The 18,855-nt window shown below is 32.3% G+C and overlaps 1 protein-coding gene across 2 annotated transcripts; it reads right to left on the bottom strand.

Moving 5' to 3' along the window:
- Window positions 1-491: 491 nt before the first annotated feature.
- LOC128185593 (uncharacterized) lies at window positions 492-12,849 on the bottom strand. Of its 2 annotated transcripts, none has more exons than XM_052855181.1 (8): window positions 12,436-12,849; window positions 10,889-10,966; window positions 10,688-10,756; window positions 9,689-9,748; window positions 3,287-3,346; window positions 2,609-2,671; window positions 2,377-2,461; window positions 492-1,733 (listed from the first exon to the last, which is right to left on the bottom strand). In XM_052855181.1, exons 2-8 carry the CDS (start codon window positions 10,964-10,966, stop codon window positions 1,042-1,044), a joined length of 1,107 nt encoding a protein of 368 aa, XP_052711141.1. In that variant the 5' UTR covers window positions 12,436-12,849; the 3' UTR covers window positions 492-1,041. The 2 variants fall into 2 exon arrangements, with proteins under 2 accessions (XP_052711141.1, XP_052711140.1); XM_052855180.1 differs by lacking the exon at window positions 12,436-12,849 and adding an exon at window positions 11,934-12,422.
- Window positions 12,850-18,855: the final 6,006 nt, after the last annotated feature.

The raw sequence follows: 18,855 nt of genomic DNA, 5'->3' as shown, positions 1-18,855 counted from the left end.
AAACGTGCTTAGTAAATGAGAGTGAAGTTTACATGTGAACGAAGCCAGAACATTTCTCAGGAAGGGGGGGGGGGGGTCCGAGGGGGTAATTTAGTTTTCCAAAGGGCCCGATGCCAACTTTCGGTAATTTTAGTATGTAAATAAAAAAAATTCGACAATTAAATTCTCTGTGAATTGTAAATCCAAAAACAACGCTGTTAAGCTACACAATGAAAAGACAAAAAAACGGACTTCAACGTATACACTTACGTCCCAAACGTCTGTAATACTAGTACTGTGTTCCATTGAACACAAAACTCATTTCTCAAAGATTTCTGATTTTTATATGTTGAGGAAGCTCATATTAGTCAATGCAGATTTTGCACCTTTTTCCTTTTACCATGTATATCTTTTGCAAAATAAAAGCCGAACATCTTACTTAAAATTATTACATCAAATGTCAGAAACAAGAGGTTGTAAATTAATATTCTTAAGGTAATGCATCACATTACCTTTACATATTGAGTAAAGTAAAATATTACCATTTAATTTACCATTACTTTGTAAAAGTTGATAAATATAGCAAATAGAGAACATCATTAACAAATTAAATATGATGTACCAAACCACGTATATGTGTATATAATAGAGCAAACATTAACCTATCAAATAAAATACCTAAGAAGAAAACATGTTTTAAAAGGTTTGAACTCTAAAGGCAGCAATGAATCAACATACATATAAAGGCGACAAAATATCCGGATGAAATGCACTATTACCTGCCTTTTTTGACACGTAATCCATATGACATTGCATTCATAAAAGATATTAGGTTGACCTACAGCTATGATAATTCCGTAAGTATCATATAGAATGAAATCATTAAACATACTAGGAAAATTTCACAAAGTTAAACCTATTAATTCCTCATTGCTCGTAGGAGTTATCTTACATGTACCTACAAAAATATGTAATCAAAAACAACTTATCATACATTTTAGAATATGTTAATGAAAAGGCATTTATTAAAATCAATTTTGTAGTTGTCAAGAATTCCTCAACTTACGGGAGATCATTTTCACAAAATATTGTCGAAAAGTAAAAGTGAAGTGCTCTAAAGAGATATGGCGTATTGCAACCACATTCAAAATGAGTTGGGAAGTTTCGTTGAAAACACTTGTACAATCCTCTGTGCTTTGGTGTGTTCAACATCGTAAGAAATCTGGTTTCCACGGAACGCTGTCCACAAGACTTAAAATGGTAGAATAGCTCTTTCCAAAGCTCGTCTTGGTGGCCTGTAGGAGAACAGACTTCATTTATGTCCCGGTATAGTTTAAATGGAAGAAGGTCCTCCTTTTTCAAATCACTGCGAAGCTCTTTAATATCAACTTCTCTCTTCAATCGACAAATGGGACAGAACAAATGTTGTGTTTCTGATTGTAACTGAGGCTCACATTTAGCGAGATTGTAAGATGATTTCAGTGCCGAAGCAATATGAACAAAAGAGCATTTATTTAAGATATCAACAACTTCAAGGAAACTTTCGTCGTCCATGACTTCTAGCCTTTGGGCGAAAAAATGGGCTTGGTCTGTCCTATTTCGTTTCTTCAAAGATGTAAGTTCGTATTCATGTAAATATCCATTTATTTGTAGCTCGTCTATTAGGTTCGATTCGGAAACAATAAGGTCAGTTTCAATCCGATGAATGTTTGCTCGTACTGATTCACTCACAGCCGTTTTGATGCTTAGCGGATCTAAAACAAGTGTGTGTACGATTATAACATATTTTATCTATCTATCTATCTATCTATCTATCTATCTATCTATACACTAAAAAATATATGAAATAATGAAATATACGTGTAAAAATATCTTAATCGAGAAAAAACAAAACATAGCATATTGCCTCTATATTGTTTTAAATACTCGATTCAACCGTTTTGCATCAAATCGCGAAATCCACGATATGCCCTTCTCGGGATTTTACGCGGATAATAGTTCCTCGCAATTGATAAGGAATCTACAGTATCTTGCGTATTGGAACTGGATTTGCAATAAAATATTATAACTGTCACATGGATGATTCGATGTTAAAAAACATATATATCTCTTTAATATTGACAAACATTTGATGATATGTGATAATTTAAACGTTATGCGCCATTTAACAGAATTTAAAATATCCCAACTTTTTCAGCCATACAATAAATTATAAACAGACATGTCATTCATGTAACAGGATAAAACAATGCATTTTGAATTTTTTTTAAAAGATAAAACTTTGCTAGTATAAAATTTAAAAAATAATGACATTTCAATCAAAAAGGCTTAAAAGAGAGGCAGACTCCATGCCGAAGACATGCAGTGTGTTTGTTATACATAGCTACCTAAAATTACCTTGAAAAACCTTGACATGTGGTCGACTGACTTTAACAACATAACGAAGCCATTCGTTCAATACGAAAATAAAGAAGGGCAGTAACTGTAAAAGAAGTGCACACCCTTCAATCAATCATAGTTTCTCTGTCAACATTTTAAAGAATCAAAATAAGATAAATGTTTTATTCTTGTTCATCCGCAAAAATAAACTTAAAGATTGTACTTTACAACTAAATGAAAATATACTCACTGTATATCCCAAAATCAAAATAGGATTATCGTCAGCTTTTTTCATTACATTTTCTTTCATGAACTGGAACAAAAATAAAGAAACCCTTGTATATACAACTCTGTAAGGATCTAATTGATATCAACTTAATGTGTGGTTTGTTAAAAGAATAAACCGACAGGAATGCATGTAATTATAATGCAAAAAAACAAAACAACAAACAAACAAACAAAATATAAAACCAGATTAACAGCTTGACTGAAAATCAACTAAATTGTTCCGTATGGTATCTGAAACGTTTTCAAAAAAAAGTCAATTCAACATTGGATGTGAAAAATTATGCACTCTAATAAGTATAACTCGGTCATCCCGCCAATATTCATTCAAATATAAAACGCACTTTCATGGATAAGACGTATTAATGAATAGTAATTCTTACAAAAAAGCACAATGGCGACGTCAGTTCTGGATTCTTGGCGTGATGTTAAAATTTCATGAGATGGTCCATGGTAAAAAATTAGCCGTAAGATCTGTTTCAAAATATTGTGCTGTTTGGAAGTTTTTCAAATTAACTATATAATTAATTCTAGAATAAACACCTTAAAAAAGAAGTAAACTTTTTGAAGCGGCGATGTCAAATATACATTATATTTTAAACATTCAAACCTGTTTAAGATTGTTGATCGTTAATAAGCTTACCTCTTTAAATTTGGAAATAAAAAATGATATTTCCATATGAAAGAATTCCTCTGCAGTTATCTAAAAAAAAATTTTTTAGATAATTATCATAATGATATATTGTACCATGTTTTGATAATGTGATCTACATGTAGTTGTAAAACAGTTGTTAAGATGTGAAAATTTATTTGCTTCTCCTTTTCAAATTTGTACAGACCTAATTTTTTAATACTTGATAATAACTGCGGTAGTGCAGCAGGAAACGCAATCTAATTAAAATCAAATCGTAGATCATCTCACGTACGATCGCTACACTTAGTGTAGCGATCGTACGTCAGCGAATCTAAGATCAAATTGTCAATAGATTGCAGGAAGCGTCCATAACCAGAGTTGTCCGTGTCTATTTCTTTTCTGATACGATAAATGTAAAAACGAAATAAAAGATACAATTTCGGCAAAGAAAAAAAGGATGATGGTTCTCAGGATTTTCTTTATTTCTTCGTAGAGTGTTGTGTTGTTTAACATGAAACTATTCGATTTCCACTTTCTACTGTCAATTATAAAATGATACCACAAGAAAGATACAAATTTTGATACACATATCATGTTTTGCACTTTTAAAAAGTAATTTGAACAAAACTGGTGTTCTCAGTGCATCGTGATAGAGCAAAATATTGGATTTCCATGTCTTGCAAATAAAAAAAAACATTTTTAAATGCATCTAAAATATTTAATAAATCCTTGTGTCTCTTTCTTTCATAAATAATAAACAATGAATAAAGAGAGGAGGGACGAACAATTCTTTTCCAAATTTTGGCCGATACAACTGGAATAATTCAGGTATTAGTATCGCCAAAAGGATGAAGTGAATGAATTGTACTTCTTGCGTTTTTGAAAGCTCGATCTTCAAGTCTATCACATTTCAGATTAGCCTGCATTAGACGGCAAGCATTAATTACATCATTGTAATTTGGTATAACATTAATTTAAAAAAGAGTTTAACATCAAGTTTCAAAGAAATATGTGCCTGTTAAAACAATGACGCACTTTAATTTGGATTGTAATATAGTCTCCATTTGTAAGCATATAATTCTAAAACATGAAACGATTCTTTGAGAGATCGAGACGATTACTTTTTAAGGCTGTATCTTCGGCAAGCAGAATCCCTGGAATATGCAAGCCGCCCATCTGTACACCGTAGGTAGATTTACATAGTTCATACAATAAGTCATTAATATATACAAGAAACATGAATGGGCTTAGTACTCTAACTTGGCAAACACCTTGAGATATTTTCAAAAGTCCAGAATTGACTTCAGCAAATGGTACAAACTATTTGCTATCAAAGTAACAATTTTTCAAAATTTTCCACAAGGTATTGTCAGTTCCAAGTTCAAATAGCTTATACAAGAGACCATTCTGCCATATTATATCAAAGGTCTTTTCGTTATCAAGAAAAGTATGGAAAACTGGTGAACCTCTACTATTATGATAACCAAAAATTTCTTTTCTATCATAACAAACAGGGACATCACCATGATCAGTTCTTAAACCAAATTGTAATGGATGTGTGAAAAATCATTTTTAATATAAAACAATTACCCTCTCGAACAATTTTCTTAGTGCTGATGTAATAGTTATACCTCTATAATTTGTAGGATTACTTTTGTCTTTGCCTTTAAAAACTGATAAAACCTTACATGTACTAACTTTGAACATTTGGGGAACATGTGCATGTTTAAGTATCGAATTAAACAAAATACATAATTCATCAACAATTGTATCTCCACAAAAATAATACGTTCATTTGTGAGAAAATCTGGACATGGTGCTTTTTCCTTGGATAGAGATTGAATATGGCGTTGAATTTCCTCACGTAACATTGAAATTTTCGAATTCAATGTTGGATTGAAATTATTGTCATTGTCATACACAAGCTGGTCAATTTGCTCATAAAATGTCTTGTCGAATTTAGTCAGGTCCTGATTTTCCTCTGCTAGATTTGACTAATTGTCTTTCCACAATTAACACATATCAGGTGTGTTGTTTGCGGACTTGCCTTGATATGATAATGAACTAGGATGAGGATCGTTTCATGTTTTTCGATGCCGTCTTGTAGAAAGTTCCTAGGTCGTTTTCTACGAAAGCCGAGAAGGATCATTCGAGATTCGAGATTCGAAATACGAGATTCAAAATACGAGATTCGAGATTCGAAATTCGAGATTCAATATCTAAATTAACCAATCAAATCAAGGATCTGAAAATATGTATCCTAGCGACATCAAACTATTCTAAATAAAAATCATACGTACATGCTCTTATATACAAATAAATGCTATGTTCACTTCTCCCTACCTAACTAAATAATTATTTGTATTTACTTTTACACAGAATATCTAAGTAGACTAGTAATAATGCAGTGTGCTTCGCGGATCTAAGTGATTTTGTTTGCCCTGGTGCATTTCCACCTGATGCGTTTGAACCCTAAGGTATTTCACCACCAGTAATAGTTTAAAACCTGGTTTTATTCACCCCTTTTGTGTAAAAATGCGGTTATGGTAGAGAACTTCATAAGCGTAGCTAATTTTTTATGTAGGGGGTCCTAGGCCAATTTTAAAAAATTTTACTATGTAAATTTAATAAGCTCCAATTTTCCCGAGGAGGGGGTCCAGATCCCCTGACCCCCTCCTTTCTAGATCCCCGCATGAAGATTAGTACATGTATCTAAATAATCTAAATATAAATAATCTGTTCTGTTTCACTAATAAATATAAGCATTACTTATCGTTTTTATGTATGCATACAGTGATACACTAGTACTATGATTATAAACAAATCATTGAGATATTATCACATCATACGGAATTATTAATAAATACATTTTTTTTCCTTTTCCTCAGTAAACAACTTATTATGAGTCTTACTTTTGGAATTGTTTTCAATATAGAAGGATACCTACTCTCTACAATTAAAGGTAGGGATGATAGGGTGCCAGTTTGTTCACATTGCCGATTTCTTGTGCAGAGAACAGTAAAACCCTTTATTTGATTGTGCATGAATATTTCAAAATTAATTGTTGTACATATATTTTGTTATAGTTCATTCATTGATATATCAACAAGAAAGAATAAAGGCATATGTTTCACAGCCAAGTTAAGTTTCTCTGTAGTTTCCTACCCCCCTACCCCCCACCGCACCAAAATTGACAATAATTACATATAAGTCATACAAATGTTTACTTTTTTGTAAGTAAATCTCTACAGATGTAAATAAGCACTGCAAACAAAGATGTGTGTATTTAATATACTACTACATTACACTTAGCCAGATAAAATGTAATCAGGATGAAGCTACAGGGGTTAAGTGGTGCAAATTTACCAATTTGTCGCCATACACACAGAACACCAAATAAAGAAACTGTGAGTGGTGTGTGGAATGCATAAAAGATGGCGGCAAATTATCTCAAATAATCAGTGCAAAAACCCACAAATAGGCTGTTATTTGTTACATATCCTGCAAAAACATTGATAAAAAATGTTATCGTCCCATAACATAGCCGATGAAGTTAATGTGTACATATGGTCAACGTACATGTAATTCTAATATACAAGAAGGCGGACGTATCAGGCGGGGATCCAGAAAATTAAATTTCAAAAATGATCGGTTGAATTACATTAAATGCTTTGAAAATTGTTTTAAACTATCGCACGGGTCAAAATGCGTGATAGAAGTTATGTACAGTGTAATTGGAAACTTTCATATTATATCAATATGTAGTATTACCCATTATAACAAATGAGAGTATAGCACAACTGCCACAAGCAATACATGTCCTTTACCGGCATCACCTCCATCCCCATAAAAAATGAAACAATTGTCGTTTTATTTGCTAAAATGTGTGTAGTTCAAGATTTTTCTAAAGGACATACCCGATTAGAATTGAAAAAAAGAGTCGTACGTTTAAAACTAATTTTGTCAAAACTTTTAGATTCATTTGGTTATATTTTGGTCCATTTGGGTAAATATATGCACCAGCGCAGCTCTAATTCATATATAATCAGGCCATAAATTCAAAATATTTTCAAAAATTAATAGCTTTAAATCCAGTGGATGAAAGAAAAGGAAAGCAAGTCGAACTCGATGAGTGCTAATACCTGTGTTGAATGAATGGTACAGTAGAATATGCGCAAAAAAGTCCCGTCTACTCTTTCCTTCCCTATAATTATTGGAATATTAAATCCGATTATAAGAGTCAAATTAAAAATCAAGTACGGATATGTACCTGTTTATCAAAAGTAAAACTACTCATAATTTATCTACAGTGCATCGTTATGGAGCTACACAGAAAGTTTTATATTAATTTGCCGAGCCAAATAAAAAAAACCTGGAAAACGAAGAGAAAACAAAGTGGGGACAGAATAACAAATTAATTAGGACTCTATAGCCGCCCCCCCCCCCCCCCTCTTGAAATGTATATACTGAAAACAGATTATTGGCGTACAACATCCGCACACAATTTAAAGAAAATTTCATGTTTTTTTTATCATTTTCGCTAGCTAATGTAAGACATCACAAATACCCCAAGCCCCCTCACGGAAAAGGAAATGCTAGGTGATAAGAGAGAGAGAGAGAGAGAGAGAGAGAGAGAGAGAGAGAGAGAGAGAGAGAGAGAGAGAGAGTCGATGTAAATCACAGGTGCGCTAACACCGTTAAAATTAAAGCTTGCTAGTTGGTCTGCCCTACCCTAGCTACCTCCTCTCTTTTCTCGTTTTAGAGGCTTGATTATTGTCTATATATGCCTGTAACAAATCAAATCAATTTCAAATTCTAAATCAAACTGAATTTGACACTACAAAACTGTCTGTCTGTCTGTCTGTCTCTCTGTCTCTCTCTCTCTCTCTCTCTAATATCGACAATGGCATTGCCATACCCTACAATACACTATTCTTATCTGGATTTTTGTCTTTGAGGTTGTAAATCATTATATCTTCTATGGTTTAAAACTTTATCATAACCTATATTTTGACATGTCGATTATTTTTTTGAGTTTCGTTTCATAGTTAAAACATTTAGATTAAACAGATCTTTCTTCGCGAGCCGATTTTGTTGGGGCGAATACACTTCGGGTTAAAATTGTTCGGGGGGAAATGGGTATATCCCTCTAACTATTTTTAGAATCGGTAGGACAACAAAGAAGTGCCTTTAAGCAAAATAGTCCCTATACTTGCAGAGTGTATATACATTTATTGTGACATTTTAAATCAGAATGCTTGACACATGTCAGAAAAGAGGATTTGCAATTTTTAAAACAAGTTTCAAAATTGAATTATCCTTTGAAGAAAAAAATTGAAATTGTTTGATGTACACCCTTTCCAAAACTGAGAAATTCCCTACTTTTACTTTCATTTTCAGAGTTTTTCAATACAGACGCATTTTGCCGGAAAACGAATCTGACTTCAAACCACGAAATTTTAACAGGAAAGAGACAATTTGATGAGCTTTCATTCAAGAGGTCTCTCGTTGCTGAACGAAAATTAGGGCCGGAGCTATGAACCCTAACCTATGGAAAATGCATTAGTGGACTTTACCCAAATACATACAGGGCAAACAAAACCACTTAGATTCGCAAAGCCAACAGTGTTATTTCTAATTTAATTGTTTATACTGTGTGGGGTTAATTCATCAATGTTGTTTTAACTATTTTATAACCACTATATAAGAGCTATTAAGACATTTATTTGTAAGAAAAAGCATGTACGAATGATCTTTATTTAGAACAGTTTGATGTTGCTAGGATACAGGTTTCAGATCCATGATTTGATTGGTTAATTTAGATATTGAATCTCGAATTTCGAATCTCGAATCTCGTATTTCGAATCTCGTATTTCGAATCTCGAATCTCGAATGATCCTTCTCGGCTTTCGTATTTTTCTGCTGCTTTGTCGATTCATCAAATACGGACAGTTGCCATTGTTTTGCCGATTTTCGGTGTAATCTTCGAAAGTTTTGCTTTGCCTACTTATAGTTTAAAAACGAGTGTGTATCTCTTGATCTCGGTGACCCATCAGCTTTCCATGATCGGTGGGCATCTCTCATACCATAGTAAGTTTGATGTAGACCGCTGTCTTTCCAGTATGGTTTTAGATAATGTCTAATGTTTCCGTTATGTGTTCGATAGAGAACTATATACTGGATTGTTTTATATGTGATCATCAATATCGGTAGCTCTTTAAAAAGTCAAAACGTAATGTAGTTTTATGTGACTGGTTACTTAAATACCTATTTTTCATTTTCCCTCAGAGCATATGTCTTTTGACTTTTTAATTTATCTATGAGCATGATGTATGATTTTAAAATATTTTCATTCAGAGTTCCCTGTTCATTCTTGGGCCTCTTAGGCTCGTTAATCGTAAATAAGCTTACCTCAGAACATTTGGAAATGAAAAATGGCAACTCTTCAAATCCCATTGTAGCTACATCTATCTAAAAAACAAATTAGATAATTAGGATAGATTTTACCATGTTTAGATGATCTATTCTAGTTGTAAAACAGTAGTTAACATACTGTGAAATCATTGAAATTCGTGGGGGGCAATTTTCGTGGATTGCTTCAATTTTACAGGTTCGTTGGGACGTAATTTCGCGTATTCTTGGATACTTACAAAAGGAAATATGACTTTATAGTTCTAATTTATTTTTTCGTGGAGGATGTTAATTCGTGGGTGAGCGATGCCCACGAAGTCCACGAAAATTGAGCCACCTCGAAATCTAATGATTCAACAGTACAGAACATTCTTAAATCCTCCTATATGAATTTTTAAGGCGGTGTACAGACCTAGATTTGTATATTAATTTATAATAACTACGGTAGTGAAGCAGAAAGCGTCGACAACCCAAGTTGTTTGTGCTTATTTCTTTTCTGTTACCATAAGTGTAAAAAGTGTAAAAGTGACAATTTCGACAAAAAAAAGGATGATGGTTCTCAATATTTATATATACATCCACAATGATCCATAATTACATTATAAGTTTTAATCGGTGATCGGCGATTTCTGAGCCACAAGAAATGTTATATGCACAATTGCATGTTGTAGATTAAGAATTGTATTGTCAAAGTGGCTAAGATGATTTGCTTTAAGAGACCAGAGTTAACTACACACTCCTCAGCTATACGGGGTAAAAATATATATACTAGTATATCAAATTTGTTTCTTATTATGTCATCGAAACTATGCTTTACATTACAAGTTAAAATAATATTTGGAACACTTAATACAATCGTAGGAAGTTTTACAAAAGCAATCTGAATAAATATATACATCGGTTATATAAAAAAAAAGTGTACATGAAAACAAGAAGTTCATCTCTTCTTTTAGAAAAGCCAGTAGTTTAATTACGACAAAATAAAGTAAAATATATTACCAATATCCCTGAACTAAGTATGTAGCAAAACTGCAGGAAGTATTTCATCGTAGAGACCAGAGAATATATCTGAAAATATATTGTTTCTAATATTACTCTTTGAATACCTTTGAATATCATTTTATCTCTGAGGAATCCATTTTGCCTTATCAGCTTTTATGCAATTATCAAATGATTGTTCTTAATTTGACATACACATACCAACTCTAATTCTTTGTATGTTGTGGCACATAATCCAATAATAATGATAAAAAGACAAAGGCGTTTTGTAAACGCCATCTGTAAAAGAGTAATATTATACATGTACTTTTTTCCACCAATGGTTTATTTCTATACACAGCCAAATAAGAATTGTCATTTCAATTTGCTTACCATAATATAAATGACAGCTATACATGTATGTTCTTTATTATACTTTACGCACATGCACAGGGGGTTATCTCTATCTATATGCATACACATTGTTTCTTAATATTGACCCATGAATCAAAATTATTGCTAATGCATGTATGATAAATAATTTTCCTCATTTCATTCATTTATTGAAACAGTTTGAGATCATATCTGATTTACTTTTAGAAATTAAAAATTATCATGTCCTTGAGCACATGTGTATGGTGGCATATTTCTGCCCACTGCATGCAAGATAAATTAAGTCAAAATGCAAGATAATTATATCTAAATGCAAGAAAACTATGTATACATGCAAGATAATTATGTTGACATGCAAGTTACAAATGTTTTTAAAGAATCTGATTTTATTTGGGTAGAATGACTGAATAATGACGGACTCTGACATCATAGATGAAATTTGCAAGATGTAATTATGACACCATGCAACTATTTTGCGTTGATATGAGAGTTAATTATGTAGACATGCAACATAATTATATAAACATGCGACTTATCTATGCCCGCATGGGAGTTAGTTATGTTAACATGCAAGATATTTATGTTCACATGCAAGTTAATTATGACGGCATGCAACTTAGTTATGTCGTCATGCGAGGTAATTATGTTAACATGCAGGATATGTATGTTAACATGCAAGTTATATCGCATGTTGTTATAAATAACTTGCACGTTAACATAATCAACTTGCATGTTTGCATAAATAAGTCGCATCTCAACATAGATTAGTCGCATGTTGTCATAATTATGTTGCATCTACTATGTCAGATAGGGGCATATGTATGTAACCTGCATGTCAACATAACTAACTTGAATGCAGACATAATTATCTTACCTGCTGATTTATAATATTCTTGCATGTTGGCATAAATTATCTTGCATGTAGAAGGCAGAAATATACCACCATACATATGTCTAACGAGGTCTTTTTATTAATAAATAATTGTCGGTTTTTCCGAAAGTTTTTAGAATCAAAAATAGCATATGTTTTCCGACTTTAAAAATAGAATCTTATTCTTTATCTATTAAACAATGTTATAAATAAATTATTTTTTGGTATCAATTACGTTCATAAATATTAACTATTTCCCCAAATAATAACTATTTTTCCACATCATGTTTCAAAAGAAAATATTCATTTAGTGAAATCTACTTTCGCTTCCAATATCTTTTCACTTCGTTTGTTTTTTAATCTTTTATTTTCGATCTTACCATTTAAGTATTGAAAGAAATTTACCTACGGAATGTTGCCTTACTTTGATGGTGCAAGAAAAAAGTAATACTTTTAATACGAATGATTGCCAATCATACAATTTTTTAGTTGAAATTAGGCCTACCTTTTTATGATCGGCATCGGCCGATCACAGTTGTGTCCTTATGAGGTATCCGGCTAATTTAACTATTTGCGCACGAATTGTGCCTTGCACTACTTTATTTACTATGCATTTACATATGTATGTAAGCTTCATGTAAATCTTTAGTTTTATGTAAATTACTAAAAAGCAGTATTTGTTTGTCTTGATAGTAAAACAGCTACACACTGGCATGATAAACTAAATAACGTATTTCACTCTGGAGCATGCTCTGCATGTTGTACGAACAAGTCGCCCACATCCGTCCAATTGTTGGATTTGAAGCCGCAACTTTCACAATGCAGAGCATCGTCATATCCTTGATAAGCAAAACCGGCCTTCGACAATTTGCAGAGAAATACATTTTTCTCGTTTTTATAGCTTGCAAAAGTGGCGAGTCTTAACATTGTGGGCTAAGTTACAATCTGTCGGCAGGCTTTATATATTGACAATCAAAAACCGGAAACTCTATTTATAGACCTCTATCTATTTATAGTTTTTGGGATTTTTCATTACTTAATCATTCTGCCTTTTTCAGCACGCAAAAAAACCTATTTTTGTAATTGTATATAAATGTTTAAAATATTATGTGCATGCACTTATCTATAATAGGTAAACAAACATGTAAACTACCCCATTTCTCTCTCTGCGGTTTTAACAATAATTACACATGGATTCATGAGGGGGGGGGGGGGGGGGGACCAACCTGTAAGTTCCATGTCACTTTATATAAAAGGGTATTTTAAAAAATGATTTAAAATACATGTAGTTATTTTCTACGCAGCGAAAACCCAATAGAGATTTCAAACGCATTTTTAAAAAAGTGTTTCGCAGTATACATTTGTATATACATTTATTGCTTTTCATTTAAAAAAAAGAAAGAAAAAAGAAAAGACTGTACACAATTATATCAAATTTCACGCATAGGTGGTAAAATAAATGTTTTAAAGAGCTAGACTATTTATAGATCGATATCTAAAGGTATAAATGGCGTATTTTTTCATGCTAAAAAAATATTTGATTGATTGATTTATTTAAATATGCTATAAAAATATCTTCACAATAAATTACGCAATTTATATCAATCGGGTTAAAATGATATAGAAATTAATAAATAATTTTTATAATTATTTTCGCGTCCACAATAAATACCGCATTTGAATGAGTCTTGGTAAAATTGGTAGGCAAACCCGGGCCGGGGCAAAAATTAAGCCGGGGCTGATCGCGATTTTTCAATTTTCTTCGTTATTAATCTGTCAATCTCGTTAAAATTTTCAGGATATGTTACGGACCGGTAAATTTGTACAACAACCCGTATTTTGGAATTTATTGACGATTTTTGATTTTCAAGTTGGTAAAATGGGTAGGCAACCCTGGGTCGACATTTTACGGGTTTGTGGACTTATTTAAGAATTCTAACATAAGGATCTTTTTTATTCACTAGCAAGTTTAAAAATATAGACTGTAAAAATTCATCAAACTATTAGACTTAGTGTAATGTTAAACACAATCTGTGATTCCGCTTTATCATAATGTTGATGCACGAATTCTTCTGTTACATGACATTTTAAAACCATTTTGTTCCTGCTGAAGTTTAATTGGGCTTTAATTCTATTGCGATCAGTGCAAACTAACTTCTCATTTTCTTGACCAGATAGTTCTTCATCTTGTCTATATGCATCTGTTTGAGATGCTCCCTGAGATGCTTTTCTTCCCGGCTAATTTCGGACTGAGCCAAGCGTTTCTCTGACTCTATCCCCAAAGTCTTTTTCTGCAGAGAATTTCTCCGCGCTGAATTCTTAATGCGGCAATTTTTATAGCTTTTGCTGCTCTCCCGTAAATATATATCAACGTCTGCTTCTTGCATCGTTTTTACTTTCTATTAGAAGTCCACGTAAAGTTTACACTTTTTCTTTCTCCAAATTAATCTGGACTGCCTCAGAATAAGACACCTGCACAAGGTACAGTAGTTATAAAGGTATGGAATGGTTCCGACCCTTCACATCATTTCACACCTTTGCAGTACCAGTCACTTTCTAGCAACACTTTCCCACCTCCTCTGAGTTCCTCGCCTTTGTTTCTGCTGTCAGATGCCTGTTTTCGCCAGCGATTCGGGTCCTTTAAAACACCGGACCTTCTTAATCAATAGATAACCCTCGATAACGCAATCTCACTTCAAACGACCAGTCTGGATCTAGGTAAGTAAATCACCCACACTTTATGGCCTGCATCTGTGCAGGGACAGTGAAGACAACACTTTGGTATCGCGAAACGGGTACTAGCTTCGAAAGGGGTATCTGGAAGGGTTATCTGCTACTTAGTCAGCAGACGTGTCTTGGAACCCTTATATACCTTGTTCTTCCTTGGATGCCGGTCCTTTTATTGTTTGAATGTCAAACAGACTTTCTGTAATGCATATAGACACACACCGAGGAACGTGGAAGTGTTTATAATGTTGTAGTGTTTACTCGATTTTGGAGAGTTCATTGCGAAGTTTAAATTTCAATTAGACAATAATATGTACATTGACTTGCACGACTAATTCTTTCGATATTTCTTTATCTTTGTATCTTTGGCTTTCACGGCGGCACACGATCAAGGCTCTTCTTGCTTTAATTGTCAAGGTTTTTAAATGGGTAATGAGTACTTGTTGAAAGACCATTCCTTCCAAAATATTTACTGTTCCTCGTCATGGGTCTTGTTGAATCCTTTGTCACTTCCAAATGACGCAAATTGGAAACAGCGGTTTTCATTGTAAAATAACCTTCGCTTGAACGAAAAACACTTGAAAAATAAAAATGACTTTTAAGAAAAATTTTGGAAAAATATTTGCTTTTAAAAAACAACTTGCAAATCAGTTGTTATTTAACATACATTCAGATTCTTGACATATCCGACTGTAACTTTACGATCAACATGGTTTCAGATTTCCAGAAACTGGCAATTTTTCAGTGAAGTATAAAACTTGTTAAAAAAAATCTAAAAATTCAAAAAATGGCGGTGAAAAGCGTGTTTCTGTATTCTAATAGACCTCTTTGATTAATCCATGAACATTTTTTCAATTTTTATTGTGGGGCCAAATTTGACTGTTATAACTCCTATTTCTCTTTGACATGAGTTCAGAATAAAGAACATTGGTTGATGTCGTAAATGCTTTCTTAACCACTTCTGTGCCACAGGGCCGATTTTGGGCCGATCACACAGTTGCGTAGAGTGCCACGGGGCCGATTTTGGACCGATTTGAACTTGACACTTTTTCCATATGATTTATCCATTCTATGTCAATAATTATAAAAGCATAGTATGTGAGACTGAATAATAAAATAGTATTTTATAATTTGTCGACATATTGACTGAATAATATATGACGTAATATTTTATTTTTTAGAATTAAAAATACAATCTAAACCACATATGTGCCATATATGCGAGTCGTTATTTGTTGGCAAGTTGTATTTTATTGCTGCAATACATTGCGCGGAAAGGCACATTTTGTAAAGATTTCATGTATTATTGTACATGTATCGGGATTTATATTTATCTGTACATAATTTTGTTCCGTATATATTTGTTTCTCACTCTTGAAAATCAATCACCAGAAGATGATTATTCTGTCCGAAAGTAAATGAAAAATACGTCTGAATAACCGTTCTGATTCAAAATTAATTATTTTAATTCCATATATTCCTTGTAAATGTTACAATAATGATTAAATTCGACATTTCACCTCAATAACTGTAAGCAAAAAAAAAATGACTGCTAAGTATAAGAATAACAAAACTTCTGACGCAAAGTTCTTTTTTTCCTTTATTCAAGAAGCATATAATTACATTTAAAAACAAACGGTATGTAATAATCCCTATCCCCATGGACTTTCATTCTTAATGTCAATAGATGTTACGTAAAATGAATGACAAATACGTATTCAAAATCAAACTATCATGCATATATATGACTTATTGTTTAATACATGACAATAATTTGTACTAATATAAACATAACTTTTACCTATTTCATAAAAATTCAATGTATTAATACAGGTACTATCAAAGTGATTTATAAGTGATAAATGTTTAGACTTTCACATTCTTATTTAACCGGGGCCATTTGTTACAAATTCGAATGTGAAAGGTTAAACATTTATCTTTTATAAAAGAAAACAAATTAAACACAAATGTTTAAATGACAGAGTATATTCACTTTTTATCAGTATAAAAACACAACACTAAGAAACAATATCATGCTTCAAGTTGCCATATATGTATTTCAACTACGTTTAAGGAGTCTGGGTGTAAAACAAATCAACCATCCAATATGTCTTACACTATGACATATAATACTTATGATCATAACCTAATATTTTGTTAAGAGAAAATCCAAATATTTTACATATGTAGCTGTAAGATTTAATAATTTTACTTTATCTTTATACAGAGCTCTTCTGTTTAAGGAGATTGAAATAGTCCTAAAATGGCAACGACTATCGAGCCCTCAAAGTATAAGCATGATAAGCAAGTTCTTGACATGTTTAATTGCTGGATCCGAATCAATATAAGGTTAAGATATCTCAGCTAATACAAATAAATAATGTGTTCAGCATTAACAACAAACATCCTTCATGCTTTACTTAAAAAATGAACTCAATGTCCACCCTAGTTATACAAGTATAACCTAAGTGAGAGCGTTTCACTTTTAAGAATGATATTTATCTGTTAAAATTCAAACGTAACGCCAAGCAGATTAGTACATTTTTGACGTTGGTCCATTGTGACGTGTCTTGTGACATACTAATCAGGTTATTTTAACTTAATTTTTCTATTCAATCAAATGCCGCGTTACAACCAGAATTAAATTATAAATAATTATCGCATGCTATAATATCCTGTGATAACTGTATATTAGCCCGGAGCTGAAAGGTGCATATATGTATCTAAAGGCTAAATTAGAATTTCATATCAAATAGTTTTTTTTAACAATCCTATGAGGTTTATATTGCATAGTTTATATCTTTATATTTTCTTATCTATGATATTTATTTAATATACGCCAAATATAAATCTGAATGAAGTGTGTATTTATATATCTATACTTTATTCCTCTACCTTCTGCCATCAGTTTGTATTATAATTAATTTACTTATGTGTTTGAATGCATAGTTTACCTTGTATAATATTCTGCTCTACATATAATATGTTGCAGTTGGTTTTAACATATCTTTTTTACAGTTACCGAATTTTGATTTTTGTTCTACTTGAATTATTGGTATGTACTAGATATGATGTACATCAATGTTTATTGATTTTGATCAGGATATAATCACATTCTGATCAATAAAATTTTCAACACATTTGTGAGTTTTTTTGATCTGTAGATAGGAGAATGAGGAGGCATAAATATATCTATACTTATAAATTAAGACTTTTTGTGAATAAACTAAAAAAAAATGTCTGCACAAGCGTAACTTCTTACACATTTGGCATTTAAACACGTTGTATATGATGTCCGTAAGCTATAGCTGAAATTTGCCTGATAAGTATTTTTTGTAAAATTATTTATGAGCTGTATTTTTTTTTAGAATTTTATTTTGCTGCTATAACCTGCTAGTATGATAAGTCTGCATATAACTTAAACTTTTATAATGAATAAGGTTTGAAAACATCTTTAATTTTTGTCTAAGGAAATATTTCTCTTCTAAGGAATATATAGCAAATCAATTTTTGTACAGGACGACAATAATTCAATTTTGCCCCAAATAAGGTTTCTTAACGACCTTTTCCACAAAAATTATGGCTGACAGAAATTTAAAAACCATTTAAGTAGAAAAGAACATTTTAGTAAAAAAAAAATCAACGTAAAGAAACAACTCGTATTGCTTTAAAAGCCTACTTTTTTCAATAACCAGCTCAAAATAGCAAAAATGAGAGTAAGGTGGTTGACACGATCTAAAGGACCCAAGTCAGTGATAGTAAGATTAAAATATATCTTTGCGATGAAAAAATGAAAATAACAAACCGCAAACCATCTCAAAAATCTATAAAACGAAATACAAATTCAAAGCAGAGCAAAACGGACCTCTAAAAAGATAAAGGTAGGATCAGGAGGAGTGGGCATCCTCTGCTGACCGGTCACACCCGCCGTGTGCTCTTTGTCGTAATAGGAAAAAAAAGTTCGTAGACAATTAGGTGATGAATTATTGCCTAACGATTAGTATGAAAAACGTCAGTCAGCATGCGACCAAGTGAAAGATTGTATTTGCAGACAAGGTCGTTGTATCGACCATAGAACTTACGAAAAGATGACTTCAAACGAAACGGTTGATAGTCCTGTTTTATCAAGTTGTTTGTCAGTAGCTTGCCTGGCCTTAGAAACTGTTCGTACAAAGAGCATCAATAATATTGAATGGTT

This window comes from Crassostrea angulata, chromosome 5 (genome assembly GCF_025612915.1).
Source record: "Crassostrea angulata isolate pt1a10 chromosome 5, ASM2561291v2, whole genome shotgun sequence".
Classification (NCBI taxonomy): Eukaryota; Metazoa; Mollusca; class Bivalvia; order Ostreida; family Ostreidae; genus Magallana; species Magallana angulata.
This window is presented reverse-complemented; position numbering and strand designations above follow the sequence as displayed.